This window comes from Esox lucius, chromosome 16, assembly GCF_011004845.1.
Source record: "Esox lucius isolate fEsoLuc1 chromosome 16, fEsoLuc1.pri, whole genome shotgun sequence".
In the NCBI taxonomy this organism is placed as follows: domain Eukaryota; kingdom Metazoa; phylum Chordata; class Actinopteri; order Esociformes; family Esocidae; genus Esox; species Esox lucius.
Window position 1 is genome coordinate 6,676,357 of NC_047584.1, and position 17,077 is coordinate 6,693,433.

At 41.0% G+C, this 17,077-nt stretch overlaps 1 protein-coding gene across 1 annotated transcript in view; it reads left to right on the forward strand.

Moving 5' to 3' along the window:
• The first annotated feature begins 1,345 nt into the window (after positions 1 to 1,345).
• The window catches only part of LOC105026538 (carboxy-terminal domain RNA polymerase II polypeptide A small phosphatase 1), a 48,330-nt gene continuing 32,598 nt past the window's right edge, over positions 1,346 to 17,077 (forward strand). Inside the window, exon 1 of the mRNA XM_010898051.3 lies at positions 1,346 to 1,695. Coding sequence (XP_010896353.1) covers positions 1,623 to 1,695 — 73 coding nt within the window. The 5' untranslated portion in view covers positions 1,346 to 1,622. The remainder of the gene's footprint in view (positions 1,696 to 17,077) is intronic.

The window sequence follows — 17,077 nt, forward strand, 5'->3', positions numbered from 1 at the left end:
AAAAAGGGCTTTATAAATAAATTTGATTGATTGATTGACTATGGGAAAAAGGGAAGCTGGCAGAGGCAGTGTGATGCTTTGGGCAATGTTCTGCTGGGAAACCTTGGGTCCTGCCATTCATGTGTATGTTACTTTGACACATACCACCTACCTGAGCATTGTTGCAGACCATGGCATTGGACTCTTTCAAGCAAAAATGGTTCAGGAATAGTTTGAGGAACGTAACAGCGAGTTCAAGGTGTTGACTTGGCTTCCAAATTCCCCAGATCTCAATCCAATCGAGCATCTGTGGGATGTGCTGGACAAACAGTTGCTCTTGCTACCTTGCACCTTCAGTTTGCCTTCATTGCACATTTAGAATTACCATTTGTACTTGCATTTGCCTTCATTGCACATTTATACATCCCATTTATAAAATACATTGGTCTTAATTGTTTCACTTGTATTTTTTTGTACTTTTAAGTACTAATGTGGATTGTACTTGGTACTAAAGCTGCAATTTGTATTAAACTTTCCTCAAATAATAATATATATATTTTCTTTTTCAGATATCATTTTTTACTAATAATGTTTTAAGAAGAAATAAGTTAACATTTTGCTATGATGGTTGTTTATTACATTAGTTTATTCTTGGGGTCCCCTCCCAGGGACCCCAGTTGATAGTCATTGTATGTTAAATATGTTGGTAGGATGAGGGTTAAATAAATACATTTCGCTAATATTCAATAAAAATCCAATGCATTCCACCGGACTTGACAATAATGACAATACAGCTTAAAACAGTATGCATACTTCTTTAGACCTATAACGTAGCCCTAATAATGATAAAGCATTACAATACAATAATTTCTGCTAAATATAGTGTAATACAATCCATGATAAAGGTGTTTCGAAGTTTATTTGCGTCGGACACTCAGAAAACTATCCCTTTAAACTCCAATCTCTTTTTAGACGGTTTCAAGGAGGCCCTCGCCGGCCGCTGCTGATCAACAGTGTAAATAAAACTTTCGGCCTTCAAGATAATGTTACAATGCGTATCTCAAACATCGATATTTCAATATCAGCGTATTCACGATCGCCAGAAATAGCCAATATTTACTTCCTATTGAGGAATGGTTCGAATGTTATTCAAAATTGTACTGTTATTCATTATAATCAAATTACTTTATGCGGTAATAAAAAAAATAGAGGTCACAAAAATAAACACTTGTTAGTGACATTGTCATATACATATCTACATTATTAGATATGTATACGACCATAACGTCGTATTATTTAAGTTTAAGGGCCTTTATTGTTGCTTTAAGAACGGGTTGCCTTGAAACCGTCGAGTTGCATGTTTGTATCCAGCAATTGATTGAAGTTTCTGAACTCCATATTCAAACAAACTTGTCAACTAGAAATTCCCCCTTAACGGCTTTATTATTATTTATTTTTTAACATCTGCACCTATGTTTTCAATTGATTGGATTTCGATTGGTGCTATTTTACTTTTTTTCTGCGTGTAGACCATGCTAACCACAGGGAGTGGCAAAAATAAATAATATTGTCTACACTTTAACTTCCTTAAGTTATAAATATTCAACGTTATAGTCGTCAGTCGTCCTTGATAGACGGATCAAATGGACAATTCGTCCTCAATAATCACGCAAGTAACAAGAGATGAAGAAGATAACTCTACTTTGCGCGAGGAAGGTGAGTTAGTAAAAGTTTTTTAGTGTTTGCGCATGACAAAGTAGCTAAGTACCCCAGGCAATGTGTTTCAGATTTAGACATCCAAAAATACAGTCAGAAATAGTAATTATTCATGTGAATATTTCATGTTTCAATTGCACTAAAATTACAATAATCGCTTATAGTTATTGTCATTTACAGTAAAATGTTTGTAGGCTAATCGATTTTGTGAACTCATTTTGGCTGAATGTATTATTTAAACACATGTATTTAGGTTACTCTTTTTTAAATAACGGATTATGCAATATTTTCAAAGGCAGAGTTATTATTTGTGAAATTATTTATTAAACAGTTCAGTGTGGAAGCACAACAGTGTTTTTGAATGTGTGTCGGGGGAAGGGGCGGGATCGAAATGTTGGACCACAGTCTGACAGCTTCATTGCTGTTGCAGTAATGCAACGGAGACTCACCGTGCAGAGACGATTTGTAATGCCATATAAAACCGGGCTTCTCAGCAGAGGCGGTGGCATAAGCTTTCTTCCAATATAATACAACTATTTATGATTACACCTGTGTAAATGCAGTCTTAGACGTACATCTTTCTGAAGTGATTGTTAGCCGCCATTTATATTTCATCAATTTGGAAAGTATTTAATGCCACTTGATGTAAACATTTACATTTGTAGTAAGCCGTTGAGTGTGGGTTTATTACCTGTTAATGGTGATTTATAGAAAATCTGAAGAGAAAGTATTATCCTGTATGGACTAGAACATAATATTGGATCTTATTTTAGCCCTAGCCTGTAATAACATTTAAGGGACTCTATTCTTGTGCACTGCAAACACAACCTTTAATACATTTTCTGGGTCTGTGTTTCTGGGTCTGTGTGTAGTGCACATTGTTACAGTCAATTTGTGTTGAAATAATATTGTTTTACCCATATCCCAGTAATCAGTTACCGGTTTTGTCTGACTTACAGTAAGTCTTTAGTTTAAACAAAACCTTAAAACGTGCTAATTCAAATGTCTTGGGCATAGTGCCAAATTTACTATGCTCTTACAAGCCTCTATCTGCACAACTTAGTCATGTACCAAAATTGTGTCATCAAATTCCTTTGATAAACTGGTGTGCTAACAGATGGCGTAAGACTTTTTTCTTTACATTGTTATGCATTGTGTATTAGTGCTCTAAATGTACAAAGGTCTGTCTCCCTCTGTGTTCGATTTGTGTTTCGAAATACTATCTAGAGGTGGCGGTACTCTCCCAAGACGTCTCTCAGGGCTTCGTCTTCCATTGGTGTACTTCCTCTTAGTCAAAGGGTCATGTTGCTATGGCTGCATTCCAGGAAATGGGGTCCAGGCCAGAGGAAAGGGGGTTCTGGCTGTGCCTTTTCACATTATTCAACTTTTAAACAAACATGAAAACATGTCAGATAATTGTGAAATCTGTAAATATAAGTGATTTAAAAATATGCTGAGCAGATAAAAAATAATCTCAACAAACAATACTACAAGTAATAGAAATACATTGCTATTAAAACCAAGTTATTATTTTTTTTGTTATAAGTAGGCATTAGTCTTAAGCTGAAAAATGCACCTCAGTAGATGATGTTCCTTTTTTTGTGTGTGTATATATTTACATATACACAATATATATTTATTCTCATTTTGTATATGTATATATATATATACATAGACACACACATATATGAATAAATGAGTGGAGTAACTTCCTAAATGGGATGAGGAAGTTCCTCATCTTTTTGGGGTCTTTGTAGACTGGGTGATTGACTTAGCCAGTCAAGGACACTATTTGGTTCTAAAAAAACTGTGCAGCGTGTGTGGGAGCATTGTCCGGCTACATGAAGCACCATCCAATGATTTCAGAACTATTTGATTGTGTCTAAACAGACAAAGTTCCTGCACCAGTCGCATTAGCAGAATAGAGAAGTGAACTAGTTCCAACTGCAGCTATAAATGCCCAGGCCATCATAATGTCTGGGCCATGTTTAACCAGTGAGGTGGTATACCGGGGATCATTGGCAGTTCCCTTTTTACTCCACATTTCCCTCTTTCATCACTTTGATACAAGTTAATCATAGTGGTAACTGGTTGCTCTGTTCTTGTAGCTTACTTGTGGTTTAATTCACTGTAGTGGTCTTTCTTTTTCTACTCTCTTGTTCACATTCAATTTAGACAAACAAACCTGCCATATTAGAAACAACTTTGAAGCCAAATAGACAAAAACTTCACTGGCTACAACCTTCAGTAGCTATTTTATAGTAAGCCTAAAATAAAACTGTTTACTGTTATATTTAGACTATTTAACACAATGCTTAATTGTGTCTAGCTACATATTGAAACGTGGCATGATGTTTATGCGGGACAAAATGATCCAATCTCGAGGAGCTATACTGACACTGGACACGTAAACAGTACTGACACTGCATTGCTATACGCTATAGCCTAAAATAAAACAATTTTTTTTTATATTGCGACTACTACTGGATGATTTTTGAAGTGCATGCTTTTTTAGGTAATCCTATATCACAACCCCTTGCGCAGTAAAAGACCAGCAGGCCCTGTGATCTTCTGGGAATCTCCCTGATCTTCAATATGTTGAACTGGGTTCAATTCTCCTCTCATATGTTCCAATTTTGTCTCTCAGAATTAATTTTCCACTCTGTACTTTTCTGCTGTCACATTATGTCCACTCTGTTATATCATGAATCAAATTTTTTTTAAATAATAATTGTATTACGTGACCCTTTTTTACTGTTGGAGTGATTAGAGTCATTGTTTTCATTATAGGGAGGCCATATAGCTGTTAGCTAGCCATCTACAGTAATCTTTGTACAGGAGTACATTTTACTTTACGTTAATAGACGTTCTGTTTTGCACGTTATTTCAGCAAAAATGTAATGGCTACTAAAAGTTGCATTCCTGCTGTTTAAATAGCGTAATGATTAGACACAGTCTGCCACATAGAAAACCGCAGATCCAAACCAGCCAGAGACAACAACATTGATCCCTTTTAATTGCTGGCTGGCTGAACTAGGCTTGCCTGGTTTCTTTTCTGGCTTTTCTTCAAATCATTGTTCTATATTGAAAAGTTGTTTTACAATGGAATGGAAGGGAATGTTTGTTAATGGTCCATTATGCAACATTTATATAAAATTGTGCTCAAAATTTGCATACCCTTGGAAAATTGGTAATATATGTACCATTTGTAAAGAAAACATTAGTAAGCAGGCAAAACACATGTATTTTATTTATTATGGGATTCACATTCAACTGTAGGTCATAACAGAATGGCATAATCATAAAACAAAACAATTGGCAACAAAGAAAATAATTCACTGACCCCTGTTCAAAAGTCTGCGTACCGTTATCTCTTAATACTGTGTATCGCCCCCTTTAGCATCAATAACAGTGTGACATCTTTTGTTATAGTTGTCTATGAGGCCCCGAATTCATGCAGGTGGTATAGCTGCCCATTCATCTTTGGCAAAATGCCTCCAGGTCATGCAAAGTCTTTGGTTGTCTTGCATGAACTGCACGTTTGAGATCTCCCCAGAGGGGCTCGATGATATTAAGATCATGAGACTGTGATGGCCACTCCAGAACTTTCACATTTTTCTGCTGTAACCACTGGAGGTTCAACTTGGCCTTGTGCTTAGGGTCATTGTCGTGCTGGAAAGTCCAAGAGCATCCCATGCGCAGCTTTCGTGCAGAAGAATGCATATTGTCTGCCAGTATTTTCTGATAACATGCTGCATTCATCTTGCTATCAATTGTCACAAGATTCCCTGTGCCTTTAGGGCTCATTCACCTGCAAAACATCAGAGAGCCACCACCATGCTTTACAGTGGGGATGGTATTCTGTTTACTATATGCCTTGTTGACCCCTCTCCAAACATAGCGCTTATGGTTGTGACCATAAAGCTCTATTTTGGTCTTGTCACTACAAATTAGAGTGCCAGAAGCTATGAGGCAAGTCAAGGTGTTGTTAGGCATATTGTAACCAGGCTTTTTTGTGGCATTGGGGCAGTAAAGGCTTCTTTCTGGCAACTCCACCATGAAGCTCGTTTTTGTTCAGGTATTGTTGTATTGTGCTCCTTGAAACAACCACACAGTCTCTTTCCAGAGCAACCTGTATTTCTACTGGGTTACCTGTGGGTTTTTCTTTGTATCCCAAACAATTATTTTGTCAGTTTATGCTGAAATCTTTCTTGGTCTACCTGACCTTTGCTTGGTATCAAGAGATACCCCTGAATTTTCCATTTCTTAATAAGTGATTGAACAGTACTTACTGGCATTTGCATGGCTTTTGATATCTTTTGATATCCTTTTCCATCTTTATAAAGTTCCACTACCCTGTTGTGCTGGTTATTTCACAGTTCTTTTCTGCTCCCCATGGCTCAGTATCTAGCCTGCTCAGTGCATCCACGTGAGAGCTAACAAATTCATATTGTTTGTTATTATTGTTGACTATTTATACACCACCACTAATTGCAATTTAAAAAACCACAGGTGTGGGAAATTCACCTTTAATTGCCATTTTCACCTGTGTGTGTCACCTTGTGTGTCTGTAACAAAGCCATTTGGGTGATTTTTATTGTCATTATAATTTAAAAAGGAGCCAAACAACTCTGTGATAATAAGTGTCTTCATATGATCACTATCCTTAAATAAAATAATTTATTTTGCTTGATCAGTCATATTTTCTAAATCAATGCCAAAATGTCACAATTTCTGCCAGGGTATGCACATTTATGAGCACAACTGTATGTAAATCCAGATATGCCGTGACTTGCAAAAGTATTCAAAACCTCTGACCACTTCTTTAATTTGACTGAAATACATCTAGGACATTGAAATTACATTCTGTTTGACATTTTACCTGAAAACATTAGCACTCAGTTTTTTTTCAAAGGTGACAGTGGTTTTATGTTGAGAGATATTTGTTATGAAAAAACAGAACTATGTTGCATGCGTAAAGATTGAAGCCTTTGGTGTGTAAGCTCTCAGTTTCGCCAGATGAGAGAAATTGCCCTAACATGGACACTATTACATTACCATTGGCCTCCAACAGGTGAATACACAATTCCAATTGAGAAATCTTACCTAAGTGTGGACTTGTGGTGTAGTCAGTATATATGGGCATCAGTAAATCAGTAAATAAATCAGTAGGTTCATCCAGGAGAATCAGTCATGTTAAACATTGGGATGTCTCAAACTAAGGCAACACACTGTCACAGGTGTTGTCGAAATAAGGAGCCAAACGCAGGGAGGTAGTTTCACTATCTGTTTCTTATCTAATTTGAAAAAATGGCACGCATAAAGAACAAGAGCTCACAGGCGCAAAATAACATGCAACAATACTTCACAATAGTAACACCAAACATAGAACAATACCACACAAAGACAAAGGAAACACAGGAACTTATATATGCGATCTAATGAGGGAATGGACACCAGGTGCATGCAATAACAAAACAGGACAGTGCCGTGGGAGGAGGAGCGGCGTGGCTAGAAGGCCGGCGATGACGTGCGCCGAACACCACGTCGGGAGGGGTGGCGCGCGTCCTCCACGCGCGTCTTCGTTACACAAGTCTTTCAGTTTTATGCTAAACTGATCCTTTGTGCAAAACGGATCAGTGCCACACATTATAGTTTCTGCCACATATTGTAGATAATATCCTCACTGTAGAAGTACCTTACTGGTCAAGCTGTTAATCAAAAGGACAATTAAGAGCAAAGATCATTCTACAGAAGTTAGAGTAACACAAATGCATAGTTTAAGGAAAGTCTGTGAAATATTATCCAATTGTTTGCATATCCCAGTGAGTACAGGTGGATCAATAATCAGGAAGTGGAATGTGCATTACATCACCCAGATACTGGCAAGCAAAGGCTATGCCTCAAAACTCAGCACTCTAACAAGAACAAGATTTGTGAGTGAAGACACAAAGAGGCCAACTACCACTTTGAAAGATGCACAGAGTTCAGTGGCTAGAAGTGAAGTAATTGTGGACTGGTAAACCATATCAAGAGCTCTGTATAAAACTGGCTTGTATTTTCATTTTTCCCCCTCAAAGATTTCAGTTTGTTTTTCAATTGAATTGTTCACATTATAGGTCACATTAAAAGTTCTGACATGATTTATCATGTCTCATTCTTTTACATCACCAGAACCTGGCCTTTTAACAGGGGTGTGTAGACTTTTATATCCACTGTATGTGGTGGATTTTTAGAAGCAGTGTTCAGAAGTGTCCCGTTTGGGCAGTGACTGGCCTCTTTTGCTCATGTAGCTCCTCTTAACGAGGAGGACTGTACTTCTTGGTTGGAAGGTACTCCGCAATCTGAGGAAATGGGGACAAATAGATATGTAATTACCCCTACAGTTGCTCCAGGTTGTGCCTGATTGTCTGTTACTTACGTGCTGGACTGGTCTGCTGCTGATTCTTAGGTTCCGCGCTGCAAAGGAACTGTCAAAATAAATATTCAAACCCTTTACCATGACACTCCAAATTGAGCTCTGATGCATAATGTGTCCTTTTGTCTGTCTCTATAACATAAGTGAACTTCTTTTTGCACTTTTTGTTTCTCCTATATCCATTTTTCTTTACTTACATTATTTGCATTTAGATGGATACCAAAGCTGGTGTTAATTGTATACCTGAACAACCTTTAGGTTTTGTTTTGGTGTAAATATATTTTTTTGCAGCAAGCAAGTTTATTTCTATAGTCCAATACATACATAGAAGCAATTGATTGTGCTTTACAGTGAGAATAAAAATACAAAAATACAATGGAATTAAAACAGATTGTTACATTTACACAAAGGTTATTCCTCTGTTAGCCCCAGAACTTGCTTTATGATTGGTAAAAAGATAGCAAAATATACATTTAATATCAACAAAAAACAAGAAGAAATATAAAATACAGCAAAAAAATAAAACATAGAATAATAAAATAGAAATAGAATAAAACAAAATAAAAAGTAAAATAAAAACATAGAAAGCTATAAAAGCTGTAAGTGTGGTTACGTTTAAGTGAGTTTACGAGCTCAGTCATAGGTACCTGAGACGAGAAGTGTCTTTTACCTGGATTTACCTGTATACTTTTGGTGCACATCTAAGATCTTCTGGTAGTTTATTTCAGTTGTGTGCAGCATAAATACTAAATGCAGCTTCTATATGTTTAGTTTGGACTCTGGGCTCTACCAGCTGACCTGTGTTAATGGATCTAAGAGCCCTGCTCGGTTTATATTCTTCAAACAAATCAGAAATGTATTCGGGTCCTAAACCATTCAGAGATTTATAAACTAAAAGCACCACTTTCAAATCTATTCTGTAACTGACTGGAATCCAATGCAAAGGTTTTAGAACAGGAGGGATGTGCTCTGTTCTCTTGGTCCTGGTTAACATTCTAGCAGCAGCATTCTGAATGAGCTGCAGCTGTTTTACAGTCTTTTTGGGGAGTCCAGTTAAGAGGCCATTACAGTGGTCAACCCTACTAGAGATAAAAGCATGGATGAGCATCTCTTGGTCTTTTTGGGACACCAAGCCTTTGATTCTGGCTATATTTTGTGGATGATAGAATGCTGTTTTGATGACCGCTTTGATATGACTGTTAAATGAGAGGTCTATCAGAACACCAAGATTACGCACTTGATCCCTGGTTTTAAGGGCCCGAAAATCCAGCTCTTTACTAATACTTGTTCTTTTATTTTTGTTGCCATACAAATTAATCAAAATTTTGGTTCATCCAGGTATTTATGTACTCTATACAGTGACACAGAGAGTCTATTGAGCTGTTGTTATACGGTTCGAGAGCCATATATATTTGAGTATCATCGGCATGATAGTATCATTGGCAGCTGTGGTAGTTAATGTTTTTGTTCTGTAGAATTTGGCCTGGAGGTAGCATATAGAGATTGAACAGAAGCGGTCCGAGAAATGATTCCTGTGGAACTCTGCATTTCATAGCCACCCTATCAGATTCATGATTACCAATGGTGACAAAGTAACTCAGGCCGTCTAGATAAGATCTGAACCAATCAAGGACCGTCCTGGCGAGTCCTTCCCAATTTTCCAGCCTATCTATACATGTTCTATAATCTACAGTGTCAAATGCTGCACTGAAATCTAATAGAACCAGAACTGTTATTTTATCTGAATCAGCATTCTGCCATACATCATTTAAAACTTTAATCAGGACCGTTTCAGTACGGTGGTGAGGTCAGAAGCCTGACTGAAATTTGTCTAAGAGACCGCTTGAGGTCACAAAATTGCTGAGTTGATTGAAGACAACCTTCTCAATGATCTTGCCTATAAAGGGGAGATTTGATACAGGTCTATAGTTGTTCATTACAGATGCATCCACTGTTCTCTTTTTTAATAGGGGCTTAATGGCAGCTGTTTTTGAGACATTGGGAAAATGCATGATTGCAGAGAGCTATTAACTATTTGCTGTAGGTCCATTGTTATAGAGTAGAAAAACTAACATTTAAAGTATGATGTCAGTGTGTCGAGACAACGTGTAGAAGCTGTAATATGTCGAACTGTTTCTTCTACGGATATTTTATCAATTGTATTAAATTGCGGCATAATAACCATGTTATGTCTTGGTGGTCGTGGTGACGGTACAGAGTCCTTGTTAGACTGTGTAGTTCTGATGTTCCATCTAACACACATTTTTTCACTAAAGAAACATGCAAATTCATTACATTTCACAGTGGACATGAGTTCTGATGCTATCAGCTTTATTGGGTTTGTAAGCTTGTCGACCATGACAAATAGAGTGTGGGTTTTGTTGATATTTTTGTTGATCATTCTCGATAAATGTTGCTGTCTGGCCCGCGTAACTCATTGTTGAAGCTACCAAGGCTTTGTTTATAGATGTCAAAATGAATCTGAAGTTTCCTACATTCTCTTTTCAGGGTGCTTACCATCATGGTGTTTCAACATGGTGATTTCTGTTTGCTCATAGTTTTCTTTACCTTTACCGGTACAACACGATCCGTGACATTCAATATTTTTGTATTAAAACATCTGACTTTATTGTTGAAGAAATAGCTATGTTTTTCATAGACTGAGCATTGGTACTCTCATTAATATACCTTTTTTAACAGAAACAGAGTTTACTGGAACTTTCGGGATGATAAGTGATTCAACAAAGACACAGAAATGATCAGACAGGGCCATGTCTTTAACCATGACAGAGGATATATCAAGATCTTTTAAAATAACCAGATCTAGAATGTGGCCTTGAGTGTGTGTATGCTCTTTCACATGTTGAGTGAGATCAAAAGTGTCAAGTAGTGCAAAACGTTCTTTAGCATTATTTTGCATACTATTATCTATGTGGATGTTAAAATCCACGGAAACTAGCTCTAGGGATGTGGAATGTCACCTCGCTGGCGGGGAAGGAGCCTGAGATCGTGCGTGAGGTTGAGAGGTTCCGACTAGAGGTAGTCGGGATCACCTCCACGCACAGCTTTGGCTCTGGAACCACACTCCTTGTGAGAGGATGGACTCTTCACCACTCTGGAGTTGCCCATGGTGAGAGGCGGCGGGCTGGTGTGGGTTTGCTTATAGCCCCCCAGCTCTGCCGCCATGTGTTGGAGTTTACCCCGGTGAACGAGAGGGTCGTTTCCCTGCGCCTACGGGTCGGGGATAGGTCTCTCACTGTTGTTTGTGCCTACGGGCCGAACGGCAGTGCAGAGTACCCGACCTTCTTGGAGTCTCTGGGAGGGGTGCTGGAAAGTGCTCCGACTGGGGACTCTATCGTTCTACTGGGGGACTTCAACGCCCACGTGGTCAACGACAGTGACACCTGGAGGGGCGTGATTGGGAGGAATGGCCCCCCTGATCTGAACCCGAGCCGTGTTCAGTTATTGGACTTCTGTGCTAGTCACAGTTTGTCCATAACGAACACCATGTTCAAGCATAAGGGTGTCCATCAGTGCACGTGGCACCAGGACACCCTAGGCCGCAGGTCGATGATCGACTTTGTTGCCGTTTCATCTGACCTGCGGCCATATGTCTTGGACACTCGGGTGAAGAGAGGGGCGGAGCTGTCAACTGATCACCACCTGGTGGTGAGTTGGATCCGATGGCGGGGGAGGAAGCTGGACAGACTCGGCAAGCCCAAGCGTACTGTAAGGGTCTGCTGGGAACGTCTGGCCGAGTCTCCTGTCAGAGAGATCTTTAACTCCCACCTCCGGCAGAGCTTCGACTGGATCCCGAGGGAGGCTGGAGATATTGAGTCCAAGTGGACCATGTTCTCCACCGCCATTGTCGAAGTGGCCGCTCGGAGCTGTGGCCTTAAGGTCTCCGGTGCCTGTCCAGGCGGCAATCCCCAAACCCGGTGGTGGACACCGGAAGTAAGGGATGCCGTCAAGCTGAAGAAGGAGTTCTATCAGGTCTGGTTGGCTTGTGGGACTCCTAAGGCAGCTGACCGGTACCGGCAGGCCAAGCGGACGGCAGCCCGGGTGGTTGTGGAGGCAAAAACTCGGGCCTGGGAGGAGTTCGGTGAGGCCATGGAGAAGGACTATCGGCTGGCCTCGAAGAGATTCTGGCAAACCGTCCGGCACCTCAGGAGAGGGAAACAGTGCCCTACTAACGCTGTTTACAGTAGAGGTGGGCAGCTGTTGACCTCAACTGGGGATGTCGTCGGGCGGTGGAAGGAGTACTTCGAGGATCTCCTCAATCCCGCCGTCACGTCTTCCATTGAGGAAGCAGAGGATGAGGGCTCAGAGGTGGACTCGTCCATCACCCGGGCTGAAGTCACAGAGGTAGTCAAGAAACTCCTCAGTGGCTAGGCACCGGGGGTGGATGAGATCCGCCCTGAGTACCTCAAGTCTCTGAATGTTGTGGGGCTGTCTTGGTTGACACGCCTGTGCAACATCGTGTGGCGGTCGGGGACAGTGCCTCTGGGATGGCAGACCGGGGTGGTGGTCCCTCTTTTTAAGTGTGTTCCAACTATAGGGGGATCACACTTCTCAGCCTCACTGGGAAAGTTTATGCCAGGGTACTGGAGAAGAGAATACGGCCGATTGTAGAACCTCGGATTCAGGAGGAACAGTGTGGTTTTTGTCCGGGCCGTGGAAAACTGGACCAGCTCTATACCCTCTACCGGGTGCTGGAGGGTTCATGGGAGTTTGCCCAACCAATCCACATGTGTTTTGTGGATTTGGAGAAGGCATTAGACTGTGTCCCTTGCGGCATCCTGTGGAGAGTGCTTTGGGAATATGGGGTCCTGGGTCCCTGTACGACCGAAGCAGGAGCTTGGTCCGCATTACCGGCAGTAAGTCCCAGTGCATGTTGGACTCCGGCAGGGCTGCCCTTTGTCACCGGTTCTGTTCGTGGACAGAATTTCTAGGCGCAGCCAGGGGCCGGAGGGTGTCAGGTTTGGGGACCACATGATTTTCTCTCTGCTCTTTGCGGATGATGTTGCCGTGTTGGCCCCTTCAAACCAGGACCTTCAGCATGCACTGGGATGGTTTGCAGCCGAGTGTGAAGCGGTGGGGATGAGAATCAGTACCTCCAAATCCGAGGCCATGGTCCAGAGTCGGAAAAGGGTGGCTTGCCCACTTCAGGTTGGTGGAGAGTGCCTGCCTCAAGTGGAGGAGTTTAAGTATCTAGGGGTCTTGTTCACGAGTGACGAAAGGATGGAACGGGAGATTGACAGACGGATCGGTGCAGCTTCAGCAGTAATGCGTCGATGTATCAGTCTGTCGTGGTGAAGAACGATCTGAGCCGCAATGCGAAGCTCTCGATTTACTGGTCGCAATGCGAAGCTCTCGATTTACGTTCCTACTCTCACCTATGGTCATGAGCTTTGGGTCATGACCGAAAGGACAAGATCCCGGATACAGTCGGCCGAAATGAGCTTTCTCCGCAGGGTGGCTGGGCGATCCCTTAGAGATAGGGTGAGAAGCTCGGTCACCCGGGAGGAGCTCAGAGTAGAGCCGCTGCTCCTCCACATCGAGAGGGGTCAGCTGAGGTGGCTTGGGCATCTGTTTCGGATGCCCCTGGAATGACTTCCTGGGAAGGTGTTCCGGGCCCGTCCCACCGGGAGGAGACCCCGGGGAAGACCTAGGACACGCTGGAGGGACTATGTCTCCCGTCTGGCCTGGGAACGCCTCGGTATCCCCCCGGAAGAGCTGGAGGAAGTTTCTAGGGAGAGGGAAGTCTGGGCATCTCCGACCCGGCCCCGGATAAGCGGAAGAAAATGATGATGATGATATAACGGAGAGTAGTTCAGCAAAATCATCAATAAAATTTGCTAAATATCGTGGAGGTCTGTAAAGGGTTAAAAAATATATTTTGGGGGTACCCTTCAATAGAAAACAGAGGTATTCAAAATAAATAAAATTACCTAGTGTATTTTCTTTGCACTGGAATGTATCTTTGAAAAGGGCTGCCACTCCTCCTTTCCTACCATTTCAACACGTATTCATACAACCACATTTTCCGGGTGCCGTCTCGTTAAGAACAGTAGTACTACAATCTTCAGTTAGCCACATTTCAGTGAGAAACATAAAATATAGATTGTAGGATATTATAAAGTCATTTACCAAGAATGATTTGTTGGCGAGAGATCTGATATTAAATAAAGCCAGCTTAATAGATATAATAGGGGTTCCTGGACTAGAATGTTGACGTGTTACAGTTGACAGATTAGACAAGTTTATTTTATAAGTTGCATGGGCACGATTCCTTCAATTTCTAATCAACACAGGAATAGAGATACTGGGTCCTAGCTTGTACTTAAAACAGTCAGCATTGCTATTTTCACAATAGCATGGACCCGAAACACATCACAGAGTATATTCTGTCCTCTGTGGATATAAAGGACAAGGTTGTTGACGATGTGGCAGATGTGGCAGTTGTCTAAGCAGATGCATTTTGGATTGTTAGACCTGTACACACAGATATAATAGGGAAATAAAATTAATAAATAATACTTGTTATGATTTATAAATGCTTTTACTCAATGCTGTATAACAAAACACACCACACACACAACATTTGTACTAGTGATGCAATAACCTTTTTAAGCCCTTTTTTCTGATGGGCTTTTGTACGTTCTGTGTCTGTTTTCTTTCCATAAATATATCAGTCACAATGCAGAACAACAATGCAGCTCAACAATGCAGCTCTGCAAGGAATACCCACAGATAGTACATTGGCATATACTTATTTCATCTTTGAAGTACAGTTGTGATATCCCTTACTTCCACACAGGCTCAATGGATCCATCTTCTGAGCTTCCACCCACTTCCTATCGGGTTCCAGAGAAAGGCTCTTGCAAGATGGCTGTGGCACCCATATCCCTCTTTGGTACACGGCTCGGAGAACATGTTGTTCAAAGACATCCGTTGGGGGTAGGTGTGCAGCTGATGAGTCTGTTGTGGATTTCAGTTTGTGCTCATCAAGGTTTGCACAGAAATCCCCATACTGTTTTTCTAACCATACAGGAGTAGGGCATACTTTCCTGCAACCGGAAGTGTAACACTTCTTCAATGCACACAGACAATACCAAATTGCAATACTCTTTCATCTCATTATTTTATTTTCCTCTATTTGTTTTGCTCATGTTCAGTTTTTTGATTTTCATTATCTTTCTGATCCTGTAGACATCGTTTCCTGTGTCATAACCTGTGATTGCATGGCATGCTGGTAAACACTAATTAAATTCTGACAAATGGTGAATATAGAAGCACACCTTTCCTTTGTGGAATTTTCATACTGTATATATAATAATTAACCTATTGCTTTTATAACAAACAAGCAACACAAGTAAATCAGTATAATTACTTTTGACTATAATACAACCATATGACTCAGCAATCAGTTTTCACAGCCTTCTGCTTAACACTGTAAAGAACAGTTGACAGTTGACTTGCTGTTATCTTTACATCCTCACCATTGGCATCCATCTGCCAAGGTAATGGAGGAGGCAGCAGGCATTTTCTGTAGATGTAATAAATAGATAGATGATGAAACAATTGAAAAGTGTTACAGTGTGTGTGTGGTGGTACACAGTACTTGAAATGTATGTACAATAAAATAAAAATGGGGTAGCAAAAAAAAGATTAGCAGCAGCACTATGGGAGTGTGTTCATGTTATGCATGATTTGTAGCTGAGTGTTCAATCAAATGTATTTATAAAGCCCTTTTTGGGGTGTTAAAGTATTTACGTGTGGGTGTCTTTTTAACTTGGTTTGTGGGTAGAAGCTTTGCAAGGTTGGTTTAAGACATGAGGCCTGATATATGGTATTATAGAGGATCGTCTAGCTTGGGTGACTGGAATCTTTGACAGGCCTTTACATCAGACATCACCTGGTGTAGGGGTCTTGCATAACAGGGAGCCTGGCCCCGGTGATGAAGTTGGACATTCACACCACCCTCTCAAACGTCTTGTGATCAATGACTGTGCTTTTGCCATACAAAGGGGTGATGCTGCCTGTCAGGTTTTATGTGTACCATGTGTGTTTATTGGTGATGTAAACACATCCTCTCCAGTTCAACCCCATCAATATGGTTTTTACTCATCTTTTACCTGTAGTGTACGATCAGATCCTTGGTCATGCTCACGTTTAGGTTTCGGATGTCCTCCCTTTAGACTGTCTTGACATTGTGATAAGGCCCACAACCTTCATGTTATGAGCCAATGTGATGATGGAATGGGAGTTATGCATGACCCCAGAGTACAGTAAAAGAGGAGTGAGGGGAATAAGAACACACCTCCTTGATATACGTACGTGAGAACACACTTGGATCATACTTGGTATATGTAGGTGAGAACACACTTGGAACACCCTTGGTATATGTAGGTGAGAACACTCTTGGATCCTCCTTGGTATAAATAGGTGAGAACACACTTGGATCCTCCTTGGTATACACTCACCTAAAGGATTATTAGGAACACCATACTAATACTGTGTTTGACCCCTTTTCGCCTTCAGAACTGCCTTAATTCTACGGGGCATTGATTCAACAAGGTGCTGAAAGCATTCTTTAGAAAGTTTGGCCCATATTGATAGGATAGCATCTTGCAGTTGATGGGGATTTGTGGGATGCACATCCAGGGCACGAAGCTCCCGTTCCACCACATCCCAAAGATGCTCTATTGGGTTGAGATCTGGTGACTGTGGGGGCCATTTCAGTACAGTGAACTCATTGTCATGTTCAAGAAACCAATTTGAAATTATTCGAGCTTTGTGACATGGTGCATTATCCTGCTGGAAGTAGCCATCAGAGGATGGGTACATGGTGGTCATAAAGGGATGGACATGGTCATAAACAATGCTGAGGTAGGCTGTGGCATTTAAACAATGCCCAATTGGCACTAAGGGGCCTAAAGTGTACCTAGAAAACATCCCCCA